This window comes from Pongo abelii, chromosome 14 (genome assembly GCF_028885655.2).
Source record: "Pongo abelii isolate AG06213 chromosome 14, NHGRI_mPonAbe1-v2.0_pri, whole genome shotgun sequence".
In the NCBI taxonomy this organism is placed as follows: Eukaryota; Metazoa; Chordata; class Mammalia; order Primates; family Hominidae; genus Pongo; species Pongo abelii.
In genome coordinates, this window is record NC_071999.2 from 101,975,671 (window position 1) to 102,000,143 (window position 24,473).

Genomic DNA, 24,473 nt, shown 5'->3' on the forward strand with positions numbered 1-24,473 from the left:
AATTTATTAATATAGTTTAAAATATATAAAGTTATAGATTATAATTTATAATATATAAACTACAAATAATGTTATAGTTTATAATCTATAAATTGAAAAATTATGTGACACCTCTATTTCTGTTGAATAAGTTGATAAAATGCAACCAATTCAACCTATCTTTGATAAAAATATTAAAATAGGAATCAATAGTTATTTCCTCAAGATGATAAAAATATTCTTCTTCAGTCCAACACTATTGTCTTAACGGGGAAACATAGAAGGTTGGTCAACCACAGTAAGGAAAAAGGCCTACTACCACCACTTTATTATTTAACACCGTATTAGATGTATAAGTCAAAGCAAGTAAAACAAACAAACAAACAAAAAAAAACAGCGTGATGTACAATGATTAGAAGGGAAAAGGGAAAACCATCTTTATTTGGAGATAAGATGTAGGTATTCCTGGAAAAACCCAAGAGAATAAGCTGAAACATTACTACAACCAATATAAAAATTCAGTATGATCATGGGAAATAAGGATCCATGTATAGAAAGTAGTCTTTTTATGTACAAGCAACCACCAGTAAGAAGATATTCTTCAAGAGAAAAATTCCATTTATAACAGTAGCAAAGAAAAGCTTAAACTATATATATAAGCTATCTGATTAAAATGTTATGATTCTTGAGGAAAACTGGACTTGAAAATATAGAAAGACAATGTATTCTGAGACACAGTAGTTTCCATGAAGATGTCAATTCTCTCAAGCCAACTAATTAATGTAATCCTTTCTCTGACCATCTCACACAGCCCCCCAAGAAAAACACAGAAAATTTTCTGAACTAAGTAAGTTGATTCTAAGGCTTGTATGGAAAAAAAACAAGAATACACAGAAAAACAACAAAAAATAAGAGTAATAAGGAAAGGCTAGCCTTACTGGATATTAAAACATAATATAAGTCCTTAATAATTAAAGTGGTATGTACTTGGCACATGTATAGACAGAGACCAATGGAATGGAATAAAAAGGGCCAAACAAGACATCCTAATATTGGAATTTAGTATGTGATAAAGATGGCAATACAAATGTGTGGAATAGAAATTAATTTCTTCCAGTGTCAGGCAACAATCCTCTAGAAAAAACGGGCAAATGACAAGAACAGCTGAAGAAATACTAATGGCCTTTAAATATATGACAAGATTCTTAACTCCACCCATGTTATGGGTTCAATTCATATTTCAAAAATACATGAATTTTGGTCCCCACAAAATTCACAAGAATTCTAACTTCTGGTACCTCAAAATGTATCCTTATTTGGAGGCAGGATCTTTACAGAGGTAATCAAGTTAAAATAAGGTCATAAGGGTAGACCCTAATCCAATATGACTGGTGTCCTAACTGAACAAGGACAGAGAATGTGAAGACAATGTGAAGAGACATAAGGAAAAGAAAGCCATTTACAAACCAAGGAGAGAGGTCTGTGTTAAATTCTTTCCTCGCAGCCCTCAGAAGGTATCAACCCTGTGGACACCTTCATCTTGGACTTTCAGCTTCCAGAACTATGAGACAAGAAATGTCTGGCTTAAGCCAGCCAGTTTGTGGAACTGTGTTATAGCAGCCTTAGTAAACTAATATAATGAAAAAGAGAAATGTAAATTATAAAAGATATACTATATCTCAAGCCATCCTTATAGAGTTAAGCAAGAATTCTGGACAGAAATATGGTTAACTATTAGGCAGCACTTTGACCCACTTCCTTGTAACTGAAAGTTACTTAGCACTAGATACTGACCATTTGCATCCCCATTGTTCTTGTGGATGGGATTTCTGACATCAGAATCACAAGGCTTTTAAGAATTGTCTAAGCAGATCGTGAGTTCCAGCAGAACAGCTGACATCAACCAGTTTGAAGACCCTCACAAAGTAACCAATTCAGCATGAGAATATAGTTTCTTCATCTCCCTATACCACGACTTCACCTTGCACTCTTCGACCAATCAATGCTCTCCATACTCTGGCCTCCTCCAAAACCTTAAAAATCACTAGTCACAAACTGCTCAGGGACACAGACTTGAGTTTTCTTTCTGTTTCCTCATTTGGCAGCCCTATGATTAAACCTCTTTCTCTGCTGCAACCTGGACACACCAGAATCTCTGGAACACACTTAAAGCAGTGTGTAGAGGGAAATTTATAGCACTAAATGCCCACAAGAGAAAGCAGGAAAGATCTAAAATTGATACCCTAACATCACAATGAAAAGAACAAGATAAGCAAGAGCAAACACATCCAAAAGCTAGCAGAAGGCAAGAAATAACTAAGATCAGAGCAGAACTGAAGGAGATAGAGACACAAAAAACCCTTCAAAAATATCAATGAATTCAGGAGCTGGTTTTTTGAAAAGATCAACAAAATGATAGACCGCTAGCAAGGCTAATAAAGAAGAAAGGAGAGAAGAATCAAAGAGATGCAATAAAAAATGATAAAGGGGATATCACCATCAATCCCACAGAGATACAAACTACCATCAGAGAATACTATAAACACCTCTACACAAATAAACTAGAAAATCTAGAAGAAATGGATAAATTCCTGGACACATGCACCCTCCCAAGACTAAACCAGGAAGAAGTTGAATCCCTGAATAGACCAGGAACAGACTCTGAAATTGAGGCAATAATTAAGAGCCTACCAACCAAAAAAACTCCAAGACCAGATGGATTCACAGTCGAATTCTACCAGAGGTACAAGGAGGAACTGGTTCCATTCCTTCTGAAATTATTCCAATCAATAGAAAAAGAGGGAATCCAGTCTAACTCAATTTATGAGGCCAGCATCATCTTGATATCAAAGTCTGGCAGAGTCACAACAACAAAAGATAATTTTAGACCAATATCCCTGATGAACATCGATGCAAAAATCCTCAATAAAATACTGGCAAACCAAATCCAGCAGCACATCAAAAAGCTTATCCACCATGATCAAGTGGGCTTCATCCCTGGAATGCAAGGCTGGTTCAACATACGCAAATCAATAAACGTAATCCAGCATATAAACAGAACCAAAGACAAAAACCACATGATTATCTCAATACATGCAGAAAAGGCCTTTGACAAAATTCAACAGCCCTTCATGCTAAAAACTCTCAATACATTAGGTATTGATGGGACGTATCTCAAAATAATAAGAGCTATTTATGACAAACCCACAGCCAATATCATACTGAATGGGCAAAAACTGGAAGCATTCCCTTTGAAAACTGGCACAAGACAGGGATGCCCTCTCTCACCACTCCTATTCAACATAGTGTTGGAAGTTCTGGCCAAGGCAATCAGGCAGGAGAAAGAAATAAAGGGTATTCAATCAGGAAAAGAGGAAGTCAGATTGTCCCTGTTTGCAGATGACATGATTGTATATCTAGAAAACCCCATTGTCTCAGCCCAAAATCTCCTTAAGCTGATAAGCAACTTCAGCAAAGTCTCAGGATACAAAATCAATGTGCAAAAATCACAAGCATTCCTATACACCATTAACAGACAAAGAGAGAGCCAAATAATGAGTGAACTCCCATTCACAATTGCTTCAAAGAGAATGAAATACCTAGGAATCCAACTTACAAGGGATGTGAAGGACCTCTTCAAGAAGAACTACAAACCACTGCTCAAAGAAATAAAAGAGGACACAAACAAATGGAATAATATTCCATGCTCATGGATAGGAAGAATCAGTATTGTGAAAATGGCCACACTGCCCAAGGTAATTCATAGATTCAGTGCCATCCCCATCAAGCTACCAATGACTTCACAGAATTGGAAAAAACTACTTTAAAGTTCATATGGAACCAAAAAAGAGCCTGCATTGCCAAGACAATCCTAAGCCAAAAGAACAAAGCTGGAGGCATCACGCTACCTGACTTTAAACTATACTACAAGGCTACAGTAACCAAAACAGCATGGTACTGGTACCAAAACAGAGGTATAGACCAATGGAACAGAACAGAGCCGTCAGAAATAATACCACACATCTACAACCATCTGATCTTTGACAAACCTGACAAAAACAAGAAATGGGGAAAGGATTCCCTATTTAATAAATGGTGCTGGGAAAACTGGCTAGCCATATGTAGAAAGCTGAAACTGGATCCCTTCCTTACACCTTATACAAAAATTAATTCAAGATGGATTAAAGACTTAAATGTCAGACCTAAAACCATAAAAACTGTAGAAGAAAACCTAGGCAATACCATTGAGGACACAGGCATGGGCAAGGACTTCATGACTAAAACACCAAAAGCAATGGCAACAAAAGCAAAAATTGAGAAATGGGAACTAACTAAACTAAAGAGCTTCTGCACAGCAAAACAAACTATCATCAGAGTGAGCAGGCAACCTACAGAATGGGAGAAAATTTTTGCAATGTACTCATCTGACAAAGGGCTAATATCCAGAATCTACAATGAACTCCAACAAATTTACAAGAAAAAAAATCAAACAACCCCATCAAAAAGTGGGAGAAGGACATGAACAGACACTTCACAAAAAAAGACATTTATGCAGCCAACAGACACATGAAAAAATGCTCATCATCACTGGTCATTAGAGAAATGCAAATCAAAACCACAATGAGATACCATCTCACACCAGTTAGAATGGCAATCATTAAAAAGTCAGGAAACAACAGGTGCTGGAGAGAATGTGGAGAAATAGGAACACTTTTACAGTATGGTGGGGCTGTAAACTAGTTCAACCATTGTGGAAGTCAGTGTGGTGATTCCTCAAGGATCTAAAACTAGAAATACCATTTGACCCAGCCATCCCATTACTGGGTATATACCCAAAGGATTATAAATCATGCTGCTATAAAGACACATGCACACATATGTTTATTGCAGCACTATTCACAATAGCAAAGACTTGGAACCAACCCAAATGTCCAACAATGATAGACTGGATTAAGAAAATATGGCACATATACACCATGGAATAATATGCAGCCTTAAAAAAGGATGAGTTCATGTCCTTTGTAGGGACATGGATGAAGCTGGAAACCATCATTCTCATCAAACTATCACAAGGACACAAAACCAAACACCGCCTGTCCTCACTCATAGGTGGGAACTGAACAATGAGAACACTTGGACACAGGGTAGGGAACACCACACACTGGGGCCTGTTGTGGGGTGGGGGTAGGGGGTGTGATAGCATTAGGTGACATATCCAATGTAAATGACGAGTTAGTGGGTGCAGCACACCAACATGGCACATGTATACATATGTAATAAACCTGCACATTGTGCACATATACCCTAGAACTTAAAGTATAATAAAAAAAAATCTCTTTTGTAAAACTTCTCTCCCTTATTATATACATATCTATACACAAACACATACATACAGACCTATGATTTTTCTTTAATGGAAATGAGATCAATTATATTATAAATATTGCTCTATAACCTATTTTTTAACTTAAAAATATGCTGTCAGCACAAATACATTTACCTTGTTTGTCTTGAAAGGCTACACTGTATTTTATTGTTTGTATCAATGTTTATGTAACCAATTGTCTATTGACGGACAGATTATTTCTATTTCATTGTTAAAAATAATGCTATAATAAACACACCAATATAGACATCATTTTTCTTTTTTTAAGTCTGTTGAAGTGAATTGCTGGGTGAAAGGGTATACAAATTTTAAGTTTTTATACATATAAAATTTCCTTAACTTATACAGCTACTATATGTATACTTCTATAAAAATGCTAACTTTCCAACATTCTCACCAATGCTCATTATTATTAACTGTTACCTCTTTCCCAATTTGATAAAAGAAATTCTTATATATAAGAAAAAGATGTTTTTTGTTGAGGTAATTTTCCTTTCTTCCTTCTTCCTGCTTTCTTTCCTTCTCTCCCTCCTCCCTTTGTCATCCTATTTCTCTCCCTTTAAAAAGAATTATATCATACCACTTACAGAATATTTTTTCCTTCTGAATTGAAATAGTATCTTTATCTATACTAAATTATTATACATACATGGGTGTGTATAATGAACTTTTTGAACACACCAAGAAAACTTTTTTTTTTAAAGGAAAACTTTTTTTTTTTTTTTTTAAAGTCAAGATGAAACAATTTCATGTTTATATGAGAAAGTTTATACATAATCATTTTGGCTTCCCTAAACAGTAAAGCTGAAGAAAATGAGAACTGTATTCTGAACCACTGGGAAGAATTATTGAGAGTATTAGCCAATATAATCTAGTGAAAGTCTCTAACACACTGACCCGAACACAGTAGGAGTTCAGGGGGTTTTTTAAGAAAGAGTGAAGAACAGGGAGACACAGGCAGCACTGATAGGGAAAGAGAATTACAGGACAATCAAGAAGTTTGTATCAGCTTTAAAAAATAAATTCACATTTGTTGAACACTTATGTAGGGCAATGAAATGCCAAGGTAGCCACAGTTTTTTTCATAAAAGGAATGGAAGCAAATCTAATCCAAGTCATTCTCCAGCCCATGATTAAAGGTACCAGAACCACAAACATGTGGGGAAACCTCTGTTATATATGAGATGAATTTTGGAGATAGGAAATGATATTTTTAGTTAGCTATGTAAAGCTTTTATTAACTTTTAGGACTTGCTCAAATTTTCACATTTAGGAAATTCAATGCAATCTTAAAGACAAACATTCCTTTTACTTTTATTTTTCACCTCTATCTTGTGTCAGGAGACTAATGTTATACTATCTACCTATATAGAGTTATGAGCTGAAGCTGTATCCATGGGAAAACAGATTATCTATGTTTTAAACTTGTAAGCTTAGTCTACACAAAAATACAGCTTTAAATTATGCCACAGATTTTCTTAAAGAAATTCTTAATCATTTGATAAATTCCCTAAGAAATGAGTCTGTAGTCTATTCTAATCTCATTAACGCAACACATGTTTCAGACATCACAATACGTTGATGACTTACTTGTATCTTGCTTCTTGTTTTCAAGATGATCTAATAGTTGTCTTATCTCAGCATCATACTCCACCCATTCTGGGACAATTCTGGCAGCAGCTTTTAGTTTGGGTTCTTTTGTTTTGGGATTATTGCACTAAAAGTTTAAGTAAATTTTGTTAATGAAAGACCATGCTCCTGGAAACATAAGGACAATGCTGTGTCACTAGGGCAAACAAAATACATTTTATAAAAAGCAGAGTCCTACTAAGTACTGGAAGTGTAATATACACAAGATCAAGTGAAATGATATATCACAACTTATGTACATAATAATTGCTTAATACAAATACCTCAATCAGAAATTTAAATAAAAATTGTTATAAGACATTCTGATGACTCATAAGTCTGTCAAAAAAATTATGTAAAATGTTTTGACAAAAGATCTAATTACATTACCACTATGTAGAAGAACATAGCAGACTAGTGTGCTTTGTAGGCACAGTAGAAAAACATGGAAATGGCATCTCGGTTCTCAGGGTTCCAACTCCATATTTACTAATAGTAGGATGTGTATATATCACATAATTATATGTGCGTGTAGGGTGTGTATCTTAATTTACTTAACTGCAGAAGAAATTAAAATAAGAACATCTCTAAGGTTCCATCAATATACAATCAGTTTAAACTACTGAGTACTACTATAGAGTTTCTTGGGAAATTAAAGTTAAAAGCAAAAATTATAGAAGGTTGATAAGAGTCTGACACACTATGTATCTGAAGGTACAGCTGAAAGGATCTGCTGATATATTGGACGTGAGCTGTAAGTAAAGAGAGGCATCAAAGAAAGACAAAGCCACCAGTACCTTTGGCTTGAGCAATATAAAAAATGGATTTGCCATTTACTGAGACAGAAGACAATGGGAGTAGTATAAACTTCATCAAGTAATAAAGGAAGCCCATTCACTATTTACAAAGAATTAAGGCAGGAAGCAACTTGAAGCTCACTTCTGGTGACATTTTTTCCACTTGCTTTCCTCTTATTTTTTAGGGGAAAGCTATTAGTCATGAGCCATGAGCCTGTTGTCTTAACCCTTTCCTCACCAAATATTTTCAGTTGATTTATTACGGATTTCTTTTCCATAGTGACATATTCCTGAGGTAAGTGGAAAACACAATTTTCTTTGCAGAAATTAACTTTATAGGCAATGTCTTCTATATAGGGAAGATAATGGGACTAATTCTTTTTTTAATTCTGTCAAACTATTAAAAAATAAAAATATTATGTTTTCTTTAGCTATTTGTACTACAGTGGGTTTGTGTGTGTGTGTGTGTGTGTGTGTGTGTGTGCTCGTGCATACACTCTATAAGCTTTATTAGTGGTTCTTAACTGGGTAATCATGCCCCTTGGGGAGCTTTGGCAAAGTCTGGAGAAAATTTGTGATGGCCGGGGAGTGGTGGGGTGCTACTGCCATCTAGTGGACAGAGGCCAGAAATGCTGCTGAATACCTGCCACAATGCACAGGAAAACCCCTGTAACAAAGAATTCTCCACTCCTCTTTGCCAATAGTACTGAGGTTGAAAAACTCTGAGATGGACAGTTGAGAGAGTATAATGACATCCATAAACATTTTCATTCCCACCTTCAATATTATTAGTCATTCTCTTTTCTTCTGTTAGGCCATTTCCTTGGGAATTTTCTGCATTCTCTTTTCTCCTCCATGAAGAATAGCATGTTCTCTCATTCCACTCTTAGTGTTTCTATGAGGGAGATGGGCTGAACACCAAAATTTGTGCCACTTCTCCTTTTCCTGGGTATTGCTATTCCTAAGAAGTAGCTGTCTATCCAAGAATGCCATTTCTCAGCTCCTGTTACATCTAGCTATGGCCACTTGACCAACTCCCACCAAGGGGCCATGCCTTTAGGATTCAAGATATGTTCTCCACACTTTTTTTCCCCTTCCCTCCAGATTGGTACTATCCAATACAAATACAATGAAAACCACATACGTAATTTGTGGGGTTTTTTCACTAGAAAAATACTAAATTTTTCTAGTAGCCATGTGTAAAAATGTAAGAGGACTAGGTGAAATAAATTTTAACATCATATTTTATTCAACCCAATATATCCGAAATACTAAGTCAACATGTAATCAATACAAAAATTAGTAATGAGATATATGTTACTTTCATTGTATTGAGTATTCAAAATCTGGTGTGTACTTTATACCTTACAGCACATCTCAATTCAGAATAGCAACATGTTAAGGGCTCAACAGCCACATAAGGCAAGTGGCTACTGCAATGGAAGGAGCAGTTATACGTGGACAAAAAGTACTCCCTGAGACATGGCACACAGGAGGGCTACTCAATGACGGAGATCCCCACTTAGGTCTGCTGCTGGAATGAGTATGAAGCCACTGAATTTTGGGGGTTTGTTATGGTAGCTCATGTTAGTCTAAGTACTAAAGATCCCAAAATGACCTATACCCCTCTGTATGAGCCACAACAGAACCCTAACAACATATTAGTAGTTGTGTTCAATACTGTTCTTGGCCTCTCTTTATGAAATTCCCTTGCTTACCTCTTAAAAATGCCATTTTATTTGTTTCTGCTATATTCTACCACCTATGATTACATTCTAACATGCTGGCATGCTACTTTTAAGATATGTATTTCTATACACGTCTGAAAAACTTCCTATATTTTGTTTTCCTGCCCTTTTTTGTTCAAAATTGTGTGAATTATAACATTTTAATAGCTTATTCATCAGTGGAGATCTTGTAAACAATTTTCTACACTTAGCACATTAAAAACAATATGGTAGGAAAAAAACTTATACCTACTAAAGACAAGGTAGTAGTGGAATATAAGATCTAAATGCAAAACAAATAAATTACTTTGAAATATTTTATGTTTAGGAGAGTTAAACTGCACAGCATAAACTGATTTAAATGAAAACCTAAGAAAAATAATCTCTTAAAAATAAGTAAGAGAAAAAGCACGTATGATATATTTTAAGTAGACAAAATTGTCTTGTTTGCCTTTATTTGGGGGAAAATATTGGCAGGATAACTAAACTGAAGACATGTCAAGATGACAGCTAATCCACAAACATTTTCAGCTAGCTCTCAGCCTGTTTTTTTTTTTTTTTTTGAGTTGGAGTTTTGCTCTTGTCTCCAGGCTGGAGTGCAGTGGCGCGATCTCAGCTCTCTGCAACCTCTGCCTCCCAGGTTCAAGCGATTCTCCTGCCTCAGCCTCCCAAGTAGCTGGGACTACAGGCATGTGCCACCACGCCCAGCTAATTTTTTGTAATTTTAGTAGAGATGGGGTTTCATCATATTGGCCAGGCTGGTCTCGAACTCCTGACCTCAGGTGATCCACCTGCCTCGGCCTCCTAAAGTGCAGGGATTACAGGCGTGAGCCACCATGCCCAGCCCTCTCAGCCCTTTTTTCCAAAAGTCCTTTTGCAGAAAAGAGTTAATACAGAAAGCCTGAAATTGCTATTCTTAGAAAGACCTGCTTGTAAGTTTGGCTCCTCGCTGGCATCTGGGAACACAGGGTTCAGGATGGTTCCCACCATTCCTTTATAAGAGTTAACTCATTGGTCTAAATTACCTGTGCAAAGGTGTTTATGCTAAACACTTGCTTTCCTTCTGAGTGCTGGAAATTTAGGTTTGTCTCAGGCAGACAGTGCTATATGGTCACCAGCCCCCAATAAAACCCCTGGACACGGGGGTTTCTAATAAATGTCCTTAGTAGGTAATACTTCACACTGGTTGTGGAATCTCTTATTGCTTGAGGAATGAAGCTTGTCCTGTGTGATATCACAGAGAAAGGACTCCTGGAATCTTGCACCTGATTTTCTCTTTGCCCCATGTGCCTTTTCCCTTTGCTGACTTTGCTTTATATCCTTTCACTGTGATAAATGATAGCTATGAATATGATTACATTTTGCATCTTATGAATCTCCTTAGTGAATCATCAAACCTCAGGGTGGTCTTGGGGGCCCCCAAAATAGACCTATACTTGCCAACCTAAGTAAATATGTAATAGACTGAACAGCAGAAGAAGTGAAGTAATATGTATGCCACTCCCTTTGTAAAACAGAAAGAAAATATTTCTATTTAAACATTTCCATATCTGCTTACATACAAATGAAAACAAAGACACTCACCAGATCAATTGTTTTGGCTCTTTGTTTGGATTCATCATCACACCAGGTTTCACACCACAGCCAGTCTTGAGGAAGAGACTTAATGGCGACTTGGTAAATCATATTATTGGGGAGATCCTACAGAAAAATGTGATTTAATCACAGACGTATGAAATTTAGAGTCAGAAGGAAAGAAGCTGAATGAAATAAGACATCAGTTAGACTGTAAACAGATCATAAAACATATGAAAATCTGAGATTTCTCTACACTTTTAAGCTTAAAATACCTAAGGTGATCCAATCATCTTGTGTCATGAATGAATCCATGCACTGGAATATACCTACATCTCTCCTAGACTCTTTCCCTGGGAACAAGGATGAAGAGGGAGGCATAGAAACCTACCATTCAATAATCCCCACAATGGACAGCCTCACTACCTCAATCTGCCTCTATTGCTCACATTATGCCTGCAATTACTGTTCATATCGGTCACCACCACGCTCTCTGGATTCTGAGGTGAATTTTCATCTCCCCATTGGAAACAATGATCCATGAATATTTTCCCATTTCTGTATGCTCAGAGCTCTCTAAGTAAAGATTGCTGGCATCTGGGTTAATGGATGTTTGACTGGCAAACTAGCCTAGTAAGTTAGAGACCTTTGGAGAGAATCAGACAAATCTTCCCCAGAGATATTTGTTTATATTCCAGGGGTAGAGTCCTTCCCTTCCTTTCCCTAGAGAAGATCTGCTTATATTCAAGAGCAAAGGCATGTTCCTCTCTCTCCAAGAGTATGAAGGGTACTTGTGCTGGTTGTCCTACATAAGCTCCAAGATTCACAATTTTAAGGTTCTTCTCTCAACATCCCTATTAAACATCACACTGAAAGTCCCAGCAAATGCAATAAGACAAGAAAAGGAAAGTGTATATAGATTGGGAAGGGAAAAAACCTGTCATTGTTTGTGGTAACAGGATTGTTTATGCAGAAAATCCCAAGAATCAAGGGAAAAAAACTTCTGGAACTGATAAGCAATTTTAGCAATGTTACAAGATACAAAGTTAATATACAAAAGTCAACTGCTTTTCTGTATACCAGCAATGAACAAACATAATTTGAAATTTAAGAAAACACACCATTTACATTAGCACCGAAAAAGAGAAATACTTAAATATAAATCTGATAAAATATGTTCCTCAACAAAATGAAAACTACAAAATTCTGAGGAAAGAAATCAAAGAACACTGAAATTCATGAAGAGATATTCTATGTTCACACATAGGAAGACTCCATAGTCAAGATATCAATTCTTCCCAGATTTATCTATAGACTTAACACAATCCCAATCAAAGGCTTAGCAAGTTATTTTGTGGAGACTGACCAACTGATTCTAAAGTTTAGGGAAAAAGGAAAAGATCCAGAATATCCAATACAATATTGAAGAATAAAGTCAGAGGGCTAACACTACCACACTTGAAGTCTTACTATAAAGTTACAGTAATCAAAACAGTGTGGTATTGGAAAAATAAGAGACAAATACATCAATGGAACACAATAAAGAACCCAGAAATAGAAAATTACCCATACTTTCTGATCATTTTTTTTTTTGTAAACCTAAGACTGCTCTAAAAAAATAAAGTCCGTTATTCAAAGAAAGAAAAACCTTAACTGTTCCTTCTGACACCCTTAGTTCCTTGGAATCCCTTCCTTAAATAACCTGGCCTATCATATTATCTAAGCTACTAACTCAAATGGTTATATACTAGACCAAGTCTTCTATACTTTCAATTTCATGGTGCCACTCTCTGACCACCTCTTGATTTTTGGCTTACTCCACTGAGTACTCAGATATCAATATCCTTTGACTCCTTGGAACCTCCAATCAACTGATTCTACCATGATTTCACTGTCCCTCATTCCTTGATGTATTCACCCCTATATAGTTATTCTTTTGAATATACTCTCAACTGTCTTATTCTTCTCTCACTTAGTTGTACTTTCTTGACAAAGTCATAGTCCTGATTAAATCTCAATCTCTGTACCTGTTCTCATGGAACTCAACCTGGCTGAGTTCCATGAGTACAGGACACACACACACACTACCCCCCATGCTGACTGTTTTTTTCATTTTAACCTCATGAATAAAAATCTTAGGGGAACCTTAATTCTGTCAATTATATATATGGGTCTGCTCTGTTGTCACTTAGCTGATCTTTAGCTGATTATTTCACACACTGTCCTCATATCCTCCCCTAACCTCCATGTACCTAATAATCTACTTGCTGTCTCTATGAGTTTGTTTAGTCTGGACATATCACATAACTAAAATTATACATTAGAAAGTTTTTGTGTCTGGCTTCTGTCAGCACAATGTTGTCAAGGTCCATCCATGCTGTGACATATTTCAGTACTTCAATCCTTTTTACAGCCGAATAATATTCCATTGTATGAATTTACAACATTTGGCTTATTCATTTGTCAACCGATGGGCATTTGAGTTGTTTCCATTTTCCAGCTGTTATAAACAGTGCTTCTATAAACATTTGTACAAATTTTTGTTTGGACACATGTTTTCAACTCTCTTGGGTATATATCTAGGAGGGGAACTGCTGGGTCATATGTTAACTCTGTTTAACATTTTGATGACCTGTCAAACTGTTTTTGAACTTGGTACACTATTCTACATTCCAAATAGGAGCGTATCATGGTTCCATTTTCTCCATATCCTTGTCCACTCTTATTACTGTCAATCTTTTTTATTGTAGCTATCATAGCAAGTATGAAGTGGTATCTCATTGTGGTTTTGATTTGCTATTCCTAATGACAATGGCATTGAGCATCTTTTCATGTGTTTATTGGACATTTGTGTATCACAGAAGATATATCAATGGCTAGTAAACACATACAATGTCTATTTACATAGACATATTTCATATTTAAATGTCTAAATAAACATATTTCCCATTTAAATGTCTATTTAAATAGACATATTAAAATCTCTAAATAAACAGAATTAAATCTCTATTTAAAGACTTAAATGTACAACCTAAAACCATAAAAACCCTAGAAGAAAACCTAGGCAATACCATTCAGGACATAGGCATGGGCAAAGACTTCATGACTAAAATACCAAAAGCAACAGAAACAGAAGCCAAAATTGACAAATGGGATCTAATTAAACTAAAGAGCTTCTGCACAGCAAAAGAAACTACCATCAGAGTGAACAGGCAACCTACAGAATGGGAGAAAATTTTTGCAATCTATCCATCTGACAAAGGGCTAATATCCAGAATCTACAAGGAACTTAAACAAATTTACAAGAAAAAAACAACCCCATCAAAAAGTGGGCGAAGAATATGAACAGACGCTTCTCAAAAAAAGACACTTATGCGACCAACAAACATACGAAATAAACTTCATCACTGATCATTAGAGAAATGCAAATCAAAACCACAATGAGATACCATCTCATGCCAGTTAGAATGGTGATCATGAAAAAGTCTGGAAATAACAGATGTTGGCAAGGATGTGGAGAAATAGGAACACTTTTACACTGTTGGTGGGAGAGTACATTAGTTCAGCTGTTGTGAAAGACAGTGTGGCAATTCCTCAAGGATCTACAACCAGAAACACCATTTGACCCAGCAATCCCACTACTGGGTATATACCCAAAGGATGATAAATCACTCTACTATGAAGACACATGCACATGTATGTTTACTGCAGCACTATTTACAATAGCAAAGACTTGGAACCAACCCAAATGCCCATCAGTGACAGATTGGATAAAGAAAATGTGGCACATATACACCATGGAATACTATGCAGCTATAAAAAAGAATGAGCTCATGTCCTTTGCAGGATATGGATGAAGCTGGAAACCATCATCCTCAGCAAATTAACACAGGTACAGAAGACCAAATACCACATGTTCTCACTCATAAGTGGGAGTTGAACATTGAGAACACATGGACACAGGGAGGGGAACATCACCCACTGGGGCCTGTTGGAGGGCTGGGGGAAAGGGAGGGAGAGCATTAGGATAAATACCTAATGCATGTGGGGCTTAAAACCTAGATGACAGGTTGATAGGTGCAGCAAACCACCATGGCACATGTATACCTACGTAACAAACCTGCACGTTCACCACGTGTATCCTAGAACTTAGAGTAAAATAAAAAACATGGAAAATAAAAATAAAAATAAACATGTTTAAATGTCTATTTACATCCCTTGACCACTTTGTAAATTGGTTATTTTCCTTTGCTATTGAATTATGGGAGTTCTTGAGAGGTTGTTTGGAGGTTCTGGCAGGGCAGCACAGCTACTCATGTACCCTTGACTGAAGATTGGTCCTCCTCTATTGGGGATGGTCATCCTCTTCAACCCAGCATGCAGTTTCAGGAGGAACACACATGGAGCAGTGAGGGAGGAAGAGGACACCTGCATAGCCAGCCAGATCAGCTGAATCAACCCTGGTATCAATGGGGTGACAGATGTAGCAGCCAGATTGCCCTCACATCCTACAGGAGTTCTTTATATGTTCTGGATTTTAGTATCTTGTCAGACACATGATTTGCAAATATTTTGTCCCATTCTAAAAATTGTCTTTTCCCTTTCTTGTGTGCTTTAAAGCATACAAGTCTTTAAATTTTGATGCTAATTTATCTTTTTCTTTTATTGCTTGTGCTTTTGGTTTTATATCTTAAAAAACATTGCCTAATCCAAAGTCATAAAGATTTACACCTATGTTCACTTCTAAGAGTTTTATGGTTTTAGTTCTTACATTTAAATCTTTGATCCATTTTGAGTTAATTTTTATATATGATGTGAGGTAGGGGTCCAACTTCATTCTTTACAAGTGAATTTCCTGTTGTCTAGCATAGTTGTTAAAAAGACTATTCTTTCCCCATTAAATTATCTTGGAATGCTTGACAAAAATCAAATGAGAGTAGAGGCACAGGCTTATTTCTGAACTCTCAATTCTATTCTAGTGACTGATATGTCTAACCTTATGCCAGTACCACTACTGGGCATAAAGAATTTTACATATGTATATTTCTGTGAAACCATCACATAATTAACATAATTGAATATAGCTATCACCCTCAAGATTCCCTGTGTCCTTTTGCAATTGTTCCCTCCTATCCTTCCTCTATGCACCCAATCCAGTCCCCAGGTAAGCATGAACTGCTTTTTTCACCTTGGATTAGTTGCATTTTCTACAATTTCATATAAATAGGATTATATAATACAAATACTTTAGGTCTGACTTTTCATATAAATTATATATAAATCTATATACTTTTGGTATGGATCAGCATTGTTATTTTTAGAGTCATCCATGTTGTCTGTGTATAATTCATTCCTTTTTACTATTGAGTAGTATTACATTCTATGAATATACCGTATCTTTTTATCTATTCTCCTCTTGACAGATATTTGCAGTAGGCAGTTTCTGACATGGCTTCCAGTAATTCCTGACTTCTGGTATCCATTCTCTTGTGCAATTCCTTCTCCTGGTCTGGCTGGATCTAGTGACTACCTTCTAACAGACAGAATATGGCAAAACTAACGGGATGTCAATTCTGAGACTAGACTATAACAGACTGTGACTTCCATTTTGTTGGCATCCTCTCTTTCTCTGATTCTTCTCTCTTATGTTTGCCCTTACAGATAAGGCCATCTGCCAGAAACTGATGACTGCCTATAGTCACATCCAGCGAGGAAATTAGGCTTTCAGTATAATAGCTCTTGAAGAATAAACCCTGTCCACAACCATGTGAGTGACTTTGCCTAGCAGTCAAGTCTTTTGATTAGACTGCAGTGCCCGGGCTGACACAATGATTGCAGTCTTGAGAGACACAATGAAGCAGAACACCAAGCTAGGTCAGACCACAGAAACTGATCCACACAAACTGTTTGTTGTTTTAAGCTGCTACGTTTTGGGTAAGCTGTTATGCAGCAACAGGTAACAAATACAGGGCGGTTGTTTCTAGATTTTGGCTTTTATGAATAATGCTACTATGAGTATTTATGTACAAGTGTTTGTGTGGCCAGGTACTTTTATTTCTCTTGGGTAAATACCCTGAAGAATAATAACTAATCATATGGCAGGTTTAAGTTAAACTGTAAAAGAAATCGCCAAACTGATTTTCAAAATGGCTTAGCCATTTTACACTCATTTTCACAAGCAATGTATGTGAATTCTAGCAGCTATATATCCTTTCAACACTTGGTATGGTCAGTCTTTTTAATGTTAACCATTCTAATTGGTGTGTAGAGTTATTCACTGTAGTTTTAATTTGCATTTCCCTAATCACTAATGATGTTTAGCATCTTTTCATGGAATTATTGACACTTGATCATCTTCGGTGATGGGTCAATCTGATTCTTTAACAAATCAGATTACTTATTCTATTATTAATGAGTTTTGGGAGCTCTTTGTATATTTATCAATTTTTTCTTTTATGAATCATGCTTTTAGTATCATACCTAAAAAATCTCTGCTTAACTCAAGACCACAGAGACTTTCTCCTATCTTCTAAACATTTTATATTGTACCTTTGTCTATGATGTGTTTGGAATTAATTTTTACTTATGGCATATTAGGGTTTAGAGGTTTTTGGGGTTTTTTTTTTTGGCATAAGGATATCTAATTGTTCCAGCACTGTTTGCTGAAAAGACTATCCTTTCTCCACTGCATTATCTCTGCACCTTTGTCAAAAGTCAACAGGCCATATATGTGGGTCTATTTCTCGATTCTTTATTCTAATTCATGGATCAAATTGTCTATCTTTACACCAACACCAACCTATTTTGACTACAGCAGCTATATATTATGTCTTAAAACAAGGTGGTAAAAGTCTTTGAACTTTCTTATTTTTCAAAGTTGTTTTGGTGATTTTTATTATTTATTTTTAATTTTCAAATTATTTATTTTTTTGAGACAGAGTTTTGTTCTTGTCGCCCAGGCTGGAGTGCAATGGCGTGATCTCGGCTCACTGCAACCTCCACCTCCTGGGTTCAAGTGATTCTCCTGCCTCAGCCTCCCAAGTAGCTGGAATTACAGGTGCCAGCCACCATGCCCAGCTAATTTTTTATATTTTTAGTAGAGACAGAGTTTCACCATGTTGGCCAGGCTGGTCTTCAACTCCTGACCTCAAGTGATCCACCTGCCTCGGCCTCCCAAAGTGCTGGGATTACAGGCATGAGCCACCACGCCTTGCCTGTTTTGGCGATTTTAGGTCTATGGCATTCCATTTGAATTTTAGAATCAACTTCATTAATTTGTACAAGAAAGCCTAATAAATATAGAAAAAATAGTAATGTTTTTATTGGAATTGCATTAAATCTAGTGATTAATTTGGGGAGAAACCACATCTTAACAATATCCAATCTTCCAACCATGAACAAGGTATATCTCTCTAAATATTCAGCTGATTTTTAATCTCTCTTAGCAGTTTTGCAGTTTTCAATCTGTAAGTCTTAAGTCTGACCACAAAGTTTTTCATTTTTAAAATGCTACAGAAATGGTTATTTAATTTCAATTTTTAATTGTTATTGCTAGTATATAGAAATAGAATTGGATTTTCATAGTGATTTTGTATCTTGCAACTTTGTGACATGCAGTTATTAGTTCTAGCTTTTTGGTAGATTACATGAGGTTTTCTACCTAGATGATCACATTGATTGTCCCCCTTACCCGTCCAAGACAGCCAGTTTTACTTATTCCTTGCCAACCTGGATGCCTTTTATTTTTTTTTCTTGCCTTGCTGTACTAGGTATCTGTCTAGTACAATACTGAATAGGAAAGGTAAGAGTGGACATCTTTGCTGTGTTTCTGATCTTAGGGAGAAAGCATTCAGTCTTTGATTATTAAGTATGATGTTAGCTGTAGGTTTTTCATAGATGTCCTTTATCAGGATGAGGAAGTTCCCTTCCAGTTCTAGTGTGCTGAGAGTTTTAAATCACGAAAGGATACTGGAGCATATCAAATGCTCTTTTGCATATATTTAGCTGATCATGTATATATATGGATATGTATTTTAGTCTTTAATACTGTGAATTACATTGATTTTCTAATACTGAATCAATCTTGCATTCCTGGGATAAAGTTCATGTGGTCATGATTCATGATATAAGATCCTTTTTATATATTACTAAATTTGATTGCTTAAAACTTTGTTAACAATTTTTACAACTTTTTTTTTTTGACAATTTTATGCTTTTTTTTTTTTTTACTTTTTTTTTAAATTATTATACTTTAGGTTTTAGGGTACATGTGCACAATGTGCAGGTTAGTTACATACGTATACATGTGCCATGCTGGTGTGCTGCACCCACCAACTCGTCATCCAGCATTAGGTATATCTCCCAATGCTATCCCTCCCCCCTCCCCCCACCCCACAACAGTCCCCGAAGTGTGATGTTCCCCTTCCTGTGTCCATGTGTTCCCATTGTTCAATTCCCACCTATGAGTGAGAATATGCGGTGTTTGGTTTTTTGTTCTTGCGATAGTTTACTGAGAATGATGATTTCCAATTTCATCCATGTCCCTACAAAGGACATGAACTCATCATTTTTTATGGCTGCATAGTATTCCATGGTGTATATGTGCCACATTTTCTTAATCCAGTCTATCATTGTTGGACATTTGGGTTGGTTCCAAGTCTTTGCTATTGTGAATAATGCCACAATAAACATACATGTGCATGTGTCTTTATAACAGCATGATTTATAGTCCTTTGGGTATATACCCAGTAATGGGATGGCTGGGTCAAATGGAATTTCTAGTTCTAGATCCCTGAGGAATCGCCACACTGACTTCCACAATGGTTGAACTAGTTTACAGTCCCACCAACAGTGTAAAAGTGTTCCTATTTCTCCACATCCTCTCCAGCACCTGTTGTTTCCTGACTTTTTAATGATTGCCATTCTAACTGGTGTGAGATGGTATCCCATTGTGGTTTTGATTTGCATTTCTCTGATGGCCAGTGATGGTGAGCATTTTTTCATGTGTTTTTTGGCTGCATAAATGTCTTCTTTTGAGAAGTGTCTGTCCATGTCCTTCGCCCACTTTTTGATGGGGTTGTTTGTTTTTTTCTTGTAAATTTGTTGGAGTTCATTGTAGATTCTGGATATTAGCCCTTTGTCAGATGAGTAGGCTGCAAAAATTTTCTCCCATTTTGTAGGTTGCCTGTTCACTCTGATGGTAGTTTCTTTTGCTGTGCAGAAGCTCTTTAGTTTAATTAGATCCCATTTGTCAATTTTGGCTTTTGTTGCCATTGCTTTTGGTGTTTTAGACATGAAGTCCTTGCCCATGCCTATGTCCTGAATGGTAATGCCTAGGTTTTCTTCTAGGGTTTTGATGGTTCTAGGTCTAACGTTTAAGTCTTTAATCCATCTTGAATTGATTTTTGTATAAGGTGTAAGGAAGGGATCCAGTTTCAGCTTTCTCCATATGGCTAGCCAGTTTTCCCAGCACCATTTATTAAATAGGGAATCCTTTCCCCATTGCTTGTTTTTCTCAGGTTTGTCAAAGATCAGATAGTTGTAGATATGTGGAGTTATTTCTGATGGCTCTGTTCTGTTCCATTGATCTATATCTCTGTTTTGGTACCAGTACCATGCTGTTTTGGTTACTGTAGCCTTGTAGTATAGTTTGAAATCAGGTAGTGTGATGCCTCCAGCTTTGTTCTTTTGGCTTAGGATTGACTTGGCGATGCGGGCTCTCTTTTGGTTCCAAATGAACTTTAAAGTAGTTTTTTCCAATTCTGTGAAGAAAGTCATTGGTAGCTTGATGGGGATGGCATTGAATCTGTAAATTACCTTGGGCAGTATGGCCATTTTCACAATGTTGATTCTTCCTACCCATGAGCATGGAATGTTCTTCCATTTGTTTGTGTCCTCTTTTATTTCCTTGAGCAGTGGTTTGTAGTTCTCCTTGAAGAGGTCCTTCACATCCCTTGTAAGTTGGATTCCTAGGTATTTTATTCTCTTTGAAGCAATTCTGAATGGGAGTTCACTCATGATTTGGCTCTGTTTGTCTGTTATTGGTGTATAAGAATGCTTGTGATTTTTGTACATTGATTTTGTATCCTGAGACTTTGCTGAAGTTGCTTATCAGCTTAAGGAGATTTTGGGCTGAGACAATGGGGTTTTCTAGATATACAATCATGTCATCTGCAAACAGGGACAATTTGACTTCATCTTTTCCTAATTGAATACCCTTTATTTCCTTCTCCTGCCTAATTGCCCTGGCCAGAACTTCCAACACTATGTTGAATAGAAGTGGTGAGAGAGGGCATCCCTGTCTTGTGCCAGTTTTCAAAGGGAATGCTTCCAGTTTTTGCCCATTCAGTATGATATTGGCTGTGGGTTTGTCATAGATAGCTCTTATTATTTTGAGATACGTCCCATCAATACCTAATTTATTGAGAGTTTTTAGCATGAAGGGTTGTTGAATTTTGTCAAAGGCCTTTTCTGCATGTATTGAGATAATCATGTGGTTTTTGTCTTTGGTTCTGTTTATATGCTGGATTACATTTATTGATTTGCATATATTGAACCAGCCTTGCATCCCAGGGATGAAGCCCACTTGATCATGGTGGATGAGCTTTTTGATGTGCTGCTGGATTCAGTTTGCCAGTATTTTATTGAGGATTTTTGCATCAATGTTCATCAAGGATATTGGTCTAAAATTCTCTTTTTTGGTTGTGTCTCTGCCTGGCTTTGGTATCAGGATGATGCTGGCCTCATAAAATGAGTTAGGGAGGATTCCCTCTTTTTCTATTGATTGGAATAGTTTCAGAAGGAATGGTACCAGTTCCTCCTTGTACCTCTGGTAGAATTCGGCTGTGAACCCATCTGGTCCTGGACTTTTTTTGGTTGGTAAGCTATTGATTATTGCCACAATTTCAGCTCCTGTTATTGGTCTATTCAGAGATTCAACTTCTTCCTGGTTTAGTCTTGGGAGGGTGTATGTGTTGAGGAATTTATCCATTTCGTCAAGATTTTCTAGTTTATTTGCGTAGAGGTGTTTGTAATATTCTCTGATGGTAGTTTGTATTTCTGTGGGATCAGTGGTGATATCCCCTTTATCATTTTTTATTGCATGTATTTGATTCCTCTCTCTTTTTTTCTTTATTAATCTTGCTAGCAGTCTATCAATTTTGTTGATCCTTTCAAAAAACCAGCTCCTGGATTCATTAATTTTTTGAAGGGTTTTTTGTGTCTCTATTTCCTTCAGTTCTGCTCTGATTTTAGTTATTTCTTGCCTTCTGCTAGCTTTTGAACGTGTTTGCTCTTGCTTTTCTAGTTCTCTTAATTGTGATGTTAGGGTGTCAATTTTGGATCTTTCCTGCTTTCTCTTATGGGCATTTAGTGCTATAAATTTCCCTCTACACACTGCTTTGAATGCATCCCAGAGATTCTGGTATGTTGTGTCTTTGTTCTCGTTGGTTTCAAAGAACATCTTTATTTCTGCCTTCATTTCGTTATGTACCCAGTAGTCATTCAGGAGCAGGTTGTTCAGTTTCCATGTAGTTGAGCGGTTTTGAGTGAGATTCTTAATCCTGAGTTCTAGCTTGATTGCACTGTGATCTGAGAGACAGTTTGTTATAATTTCTGTTCTTTTACATTTACTGAGGAGAGCTTTACTTCCAAGTATGTGGTCAATTTTGGAATAGGTGTGGTGTGGTGCTGAAAAAAATGTATATTCTGTTGATTTGGGGTGGAGAGTTCTGTAAATATCTATTAGGTTCGCTTGGTGCAGAGCTGAGTTCAATTTCTGGGTATCCTTGTTGACTTTCTGTTCCGTTGATCTGTCTAATGTTGACAGTGGGGTGTTAAAGTCTCCCATTATTAATGTGTGGGAGTCTAAGTCTCTTTGTAGGTTACTCAGGACTTGCTTTATGAATCTGGGTGCTCCTGTATTGGGTGCATATATATTTAGGATAGTTAGCTCTTCTTGTTGAATTGATCCCTTTACCATTATGTAATGGACTTCTTTGTCTTTTTTGATCTCTGTTGTTTTAAAGTCTGTTTTATCAGAGACTAGGATTGCAACCCCTGCCTTTTTTTGTTTTCCATTTGCTTGGTAGATCTTCCTCCATCCTTTTATTTTGAGCCTATGTGTGTCTCTGCACGTGAGATGGGTTTCCTGAATACAGCACACTGATGGGTCTTGAGTCTTTATCCAATTTGCCAGTCTGTGTCTTTTAATTGGAGCACTTAGTCCATTTACATTTAAAGTTAATATTGTTATGTGTGAATTGGATCCTGTCATTATGATGTTAGCTGGTTATTTTGCTCGTTAGTTGATGCAGTCTCTTCCTAGTCTCAATGGTCTTTACATTTTGGCATGATTTTGCAGCGGCTGGTACCGGTTGTGCCTTTCCACGTTTAGTGCTTCCTTCAGGAGCTCTTTTAGGGCAGGCCTGGTGGTGACAAAATCTCTCAGCATTTGCTTGTCTGTAAAGTATTTTATTTCTCCTTCACTTACGAAGCTTAGTTTGGCTGGATATGAAATTCTGGTTTGAAAATTCTTTAAGAATGTTGAATATTGGCCCCCACTCTCTTCTGACTTGTAGAGTTTCTGCCGAGAGATCCGCTGTTAGTCTGATGGGCTTCCCTTTGAGTGTAACCCGACCTTTCTCTCTGGCTGCCCTTAACATTTTTTCCTTCATTTCAACTTTGGTGAATCTGACAATTATGTGTCTTGGAGTTGCTCTTCTCAAGGAGTATCTTTGTGGCGTTCTCTGTATTTCCTGAATCTGAATGTTGGCCTGCCTTGCTAGATTGGGGAAGTTCTCCTGGATAATATCCTGCAGAGTGTTTTCCAACTTGGTTCCATTCTCCCTGTCACTTTCAGGTACACCAATCAGACGTAGATTTGGTCTTTTCACATAGTCCCACATTTCTTGGAGGCTTTGCTCATTTCTTTTTATTCTTTTTTCTCTAAACTTCCCTTCTCGCTTCATTTCATTCAGTTCATCTTCCATGGCTGATACCCTTTCTTCCATTTGATCGCATCGGCTCCTGAGGCTTCTGCATTCTTCACGTAGTTCTCGAGCCTTGGCTTTCAGCTCCATCAGCTCCTTTAAGCACTTCTCTGTATTGGTTATTCTAGTTATACATTCTTCTAAATTTTTTTCAAAGTTTTCAACTTCTTTGCCTTTGGTTTGAATATCCTCCCGTAGCTCGGAGTAATTTGATCCTCTGAAGCCTTCTTCTCTCAGCTCGTCAAAGTCATTCTCCATCCAGCTGTTCCGTTGCTGGTGAGGAACTGCGTTCCTTTGGAGGAGGAGAGGTGCTCTGCTTTTTAGAGTTTCCAGTTTTTCTGCTCTGTTTTTTCCCCATCTTTGTGGTTTTATCTACTTTTGGTCTTTGATG

The 24,473-nt window shown here is 36.8% G+C and overlaps 1 protein-coding gene across 2 annotated transcripts in view; it reads right to left on the reverse strand.

The window, feature by feature from the left end:
* UGGT2 (UDP-glucose glycoprotein glucosyltransferase 2) overlaps positions 1 to 24,473 on the reverse strand; it is a 276,140-nt gene that overhangs the window by 24,479 nt on the left and 227,188 nt on the right. For both annotated transcript variants that reach the window (XM_024230998.3, XM_054529561.2), the window contains 2 exons: positions 11,103 to 11,219; positions 6,956 to 7,082 (listed from right to left, as the gene is read on the reverse strand). In XM_024230998.3, the coding sequence (XP_024086766.1) occupies positions 6,956 to 7,082; positions 11,103 to 11,219 (244 nt within the window). The remainder of the gene's footprint in view (positions 1 to 6,955; positions 7,083 to 11,102; positions 11,220 to 24,473) is intronic.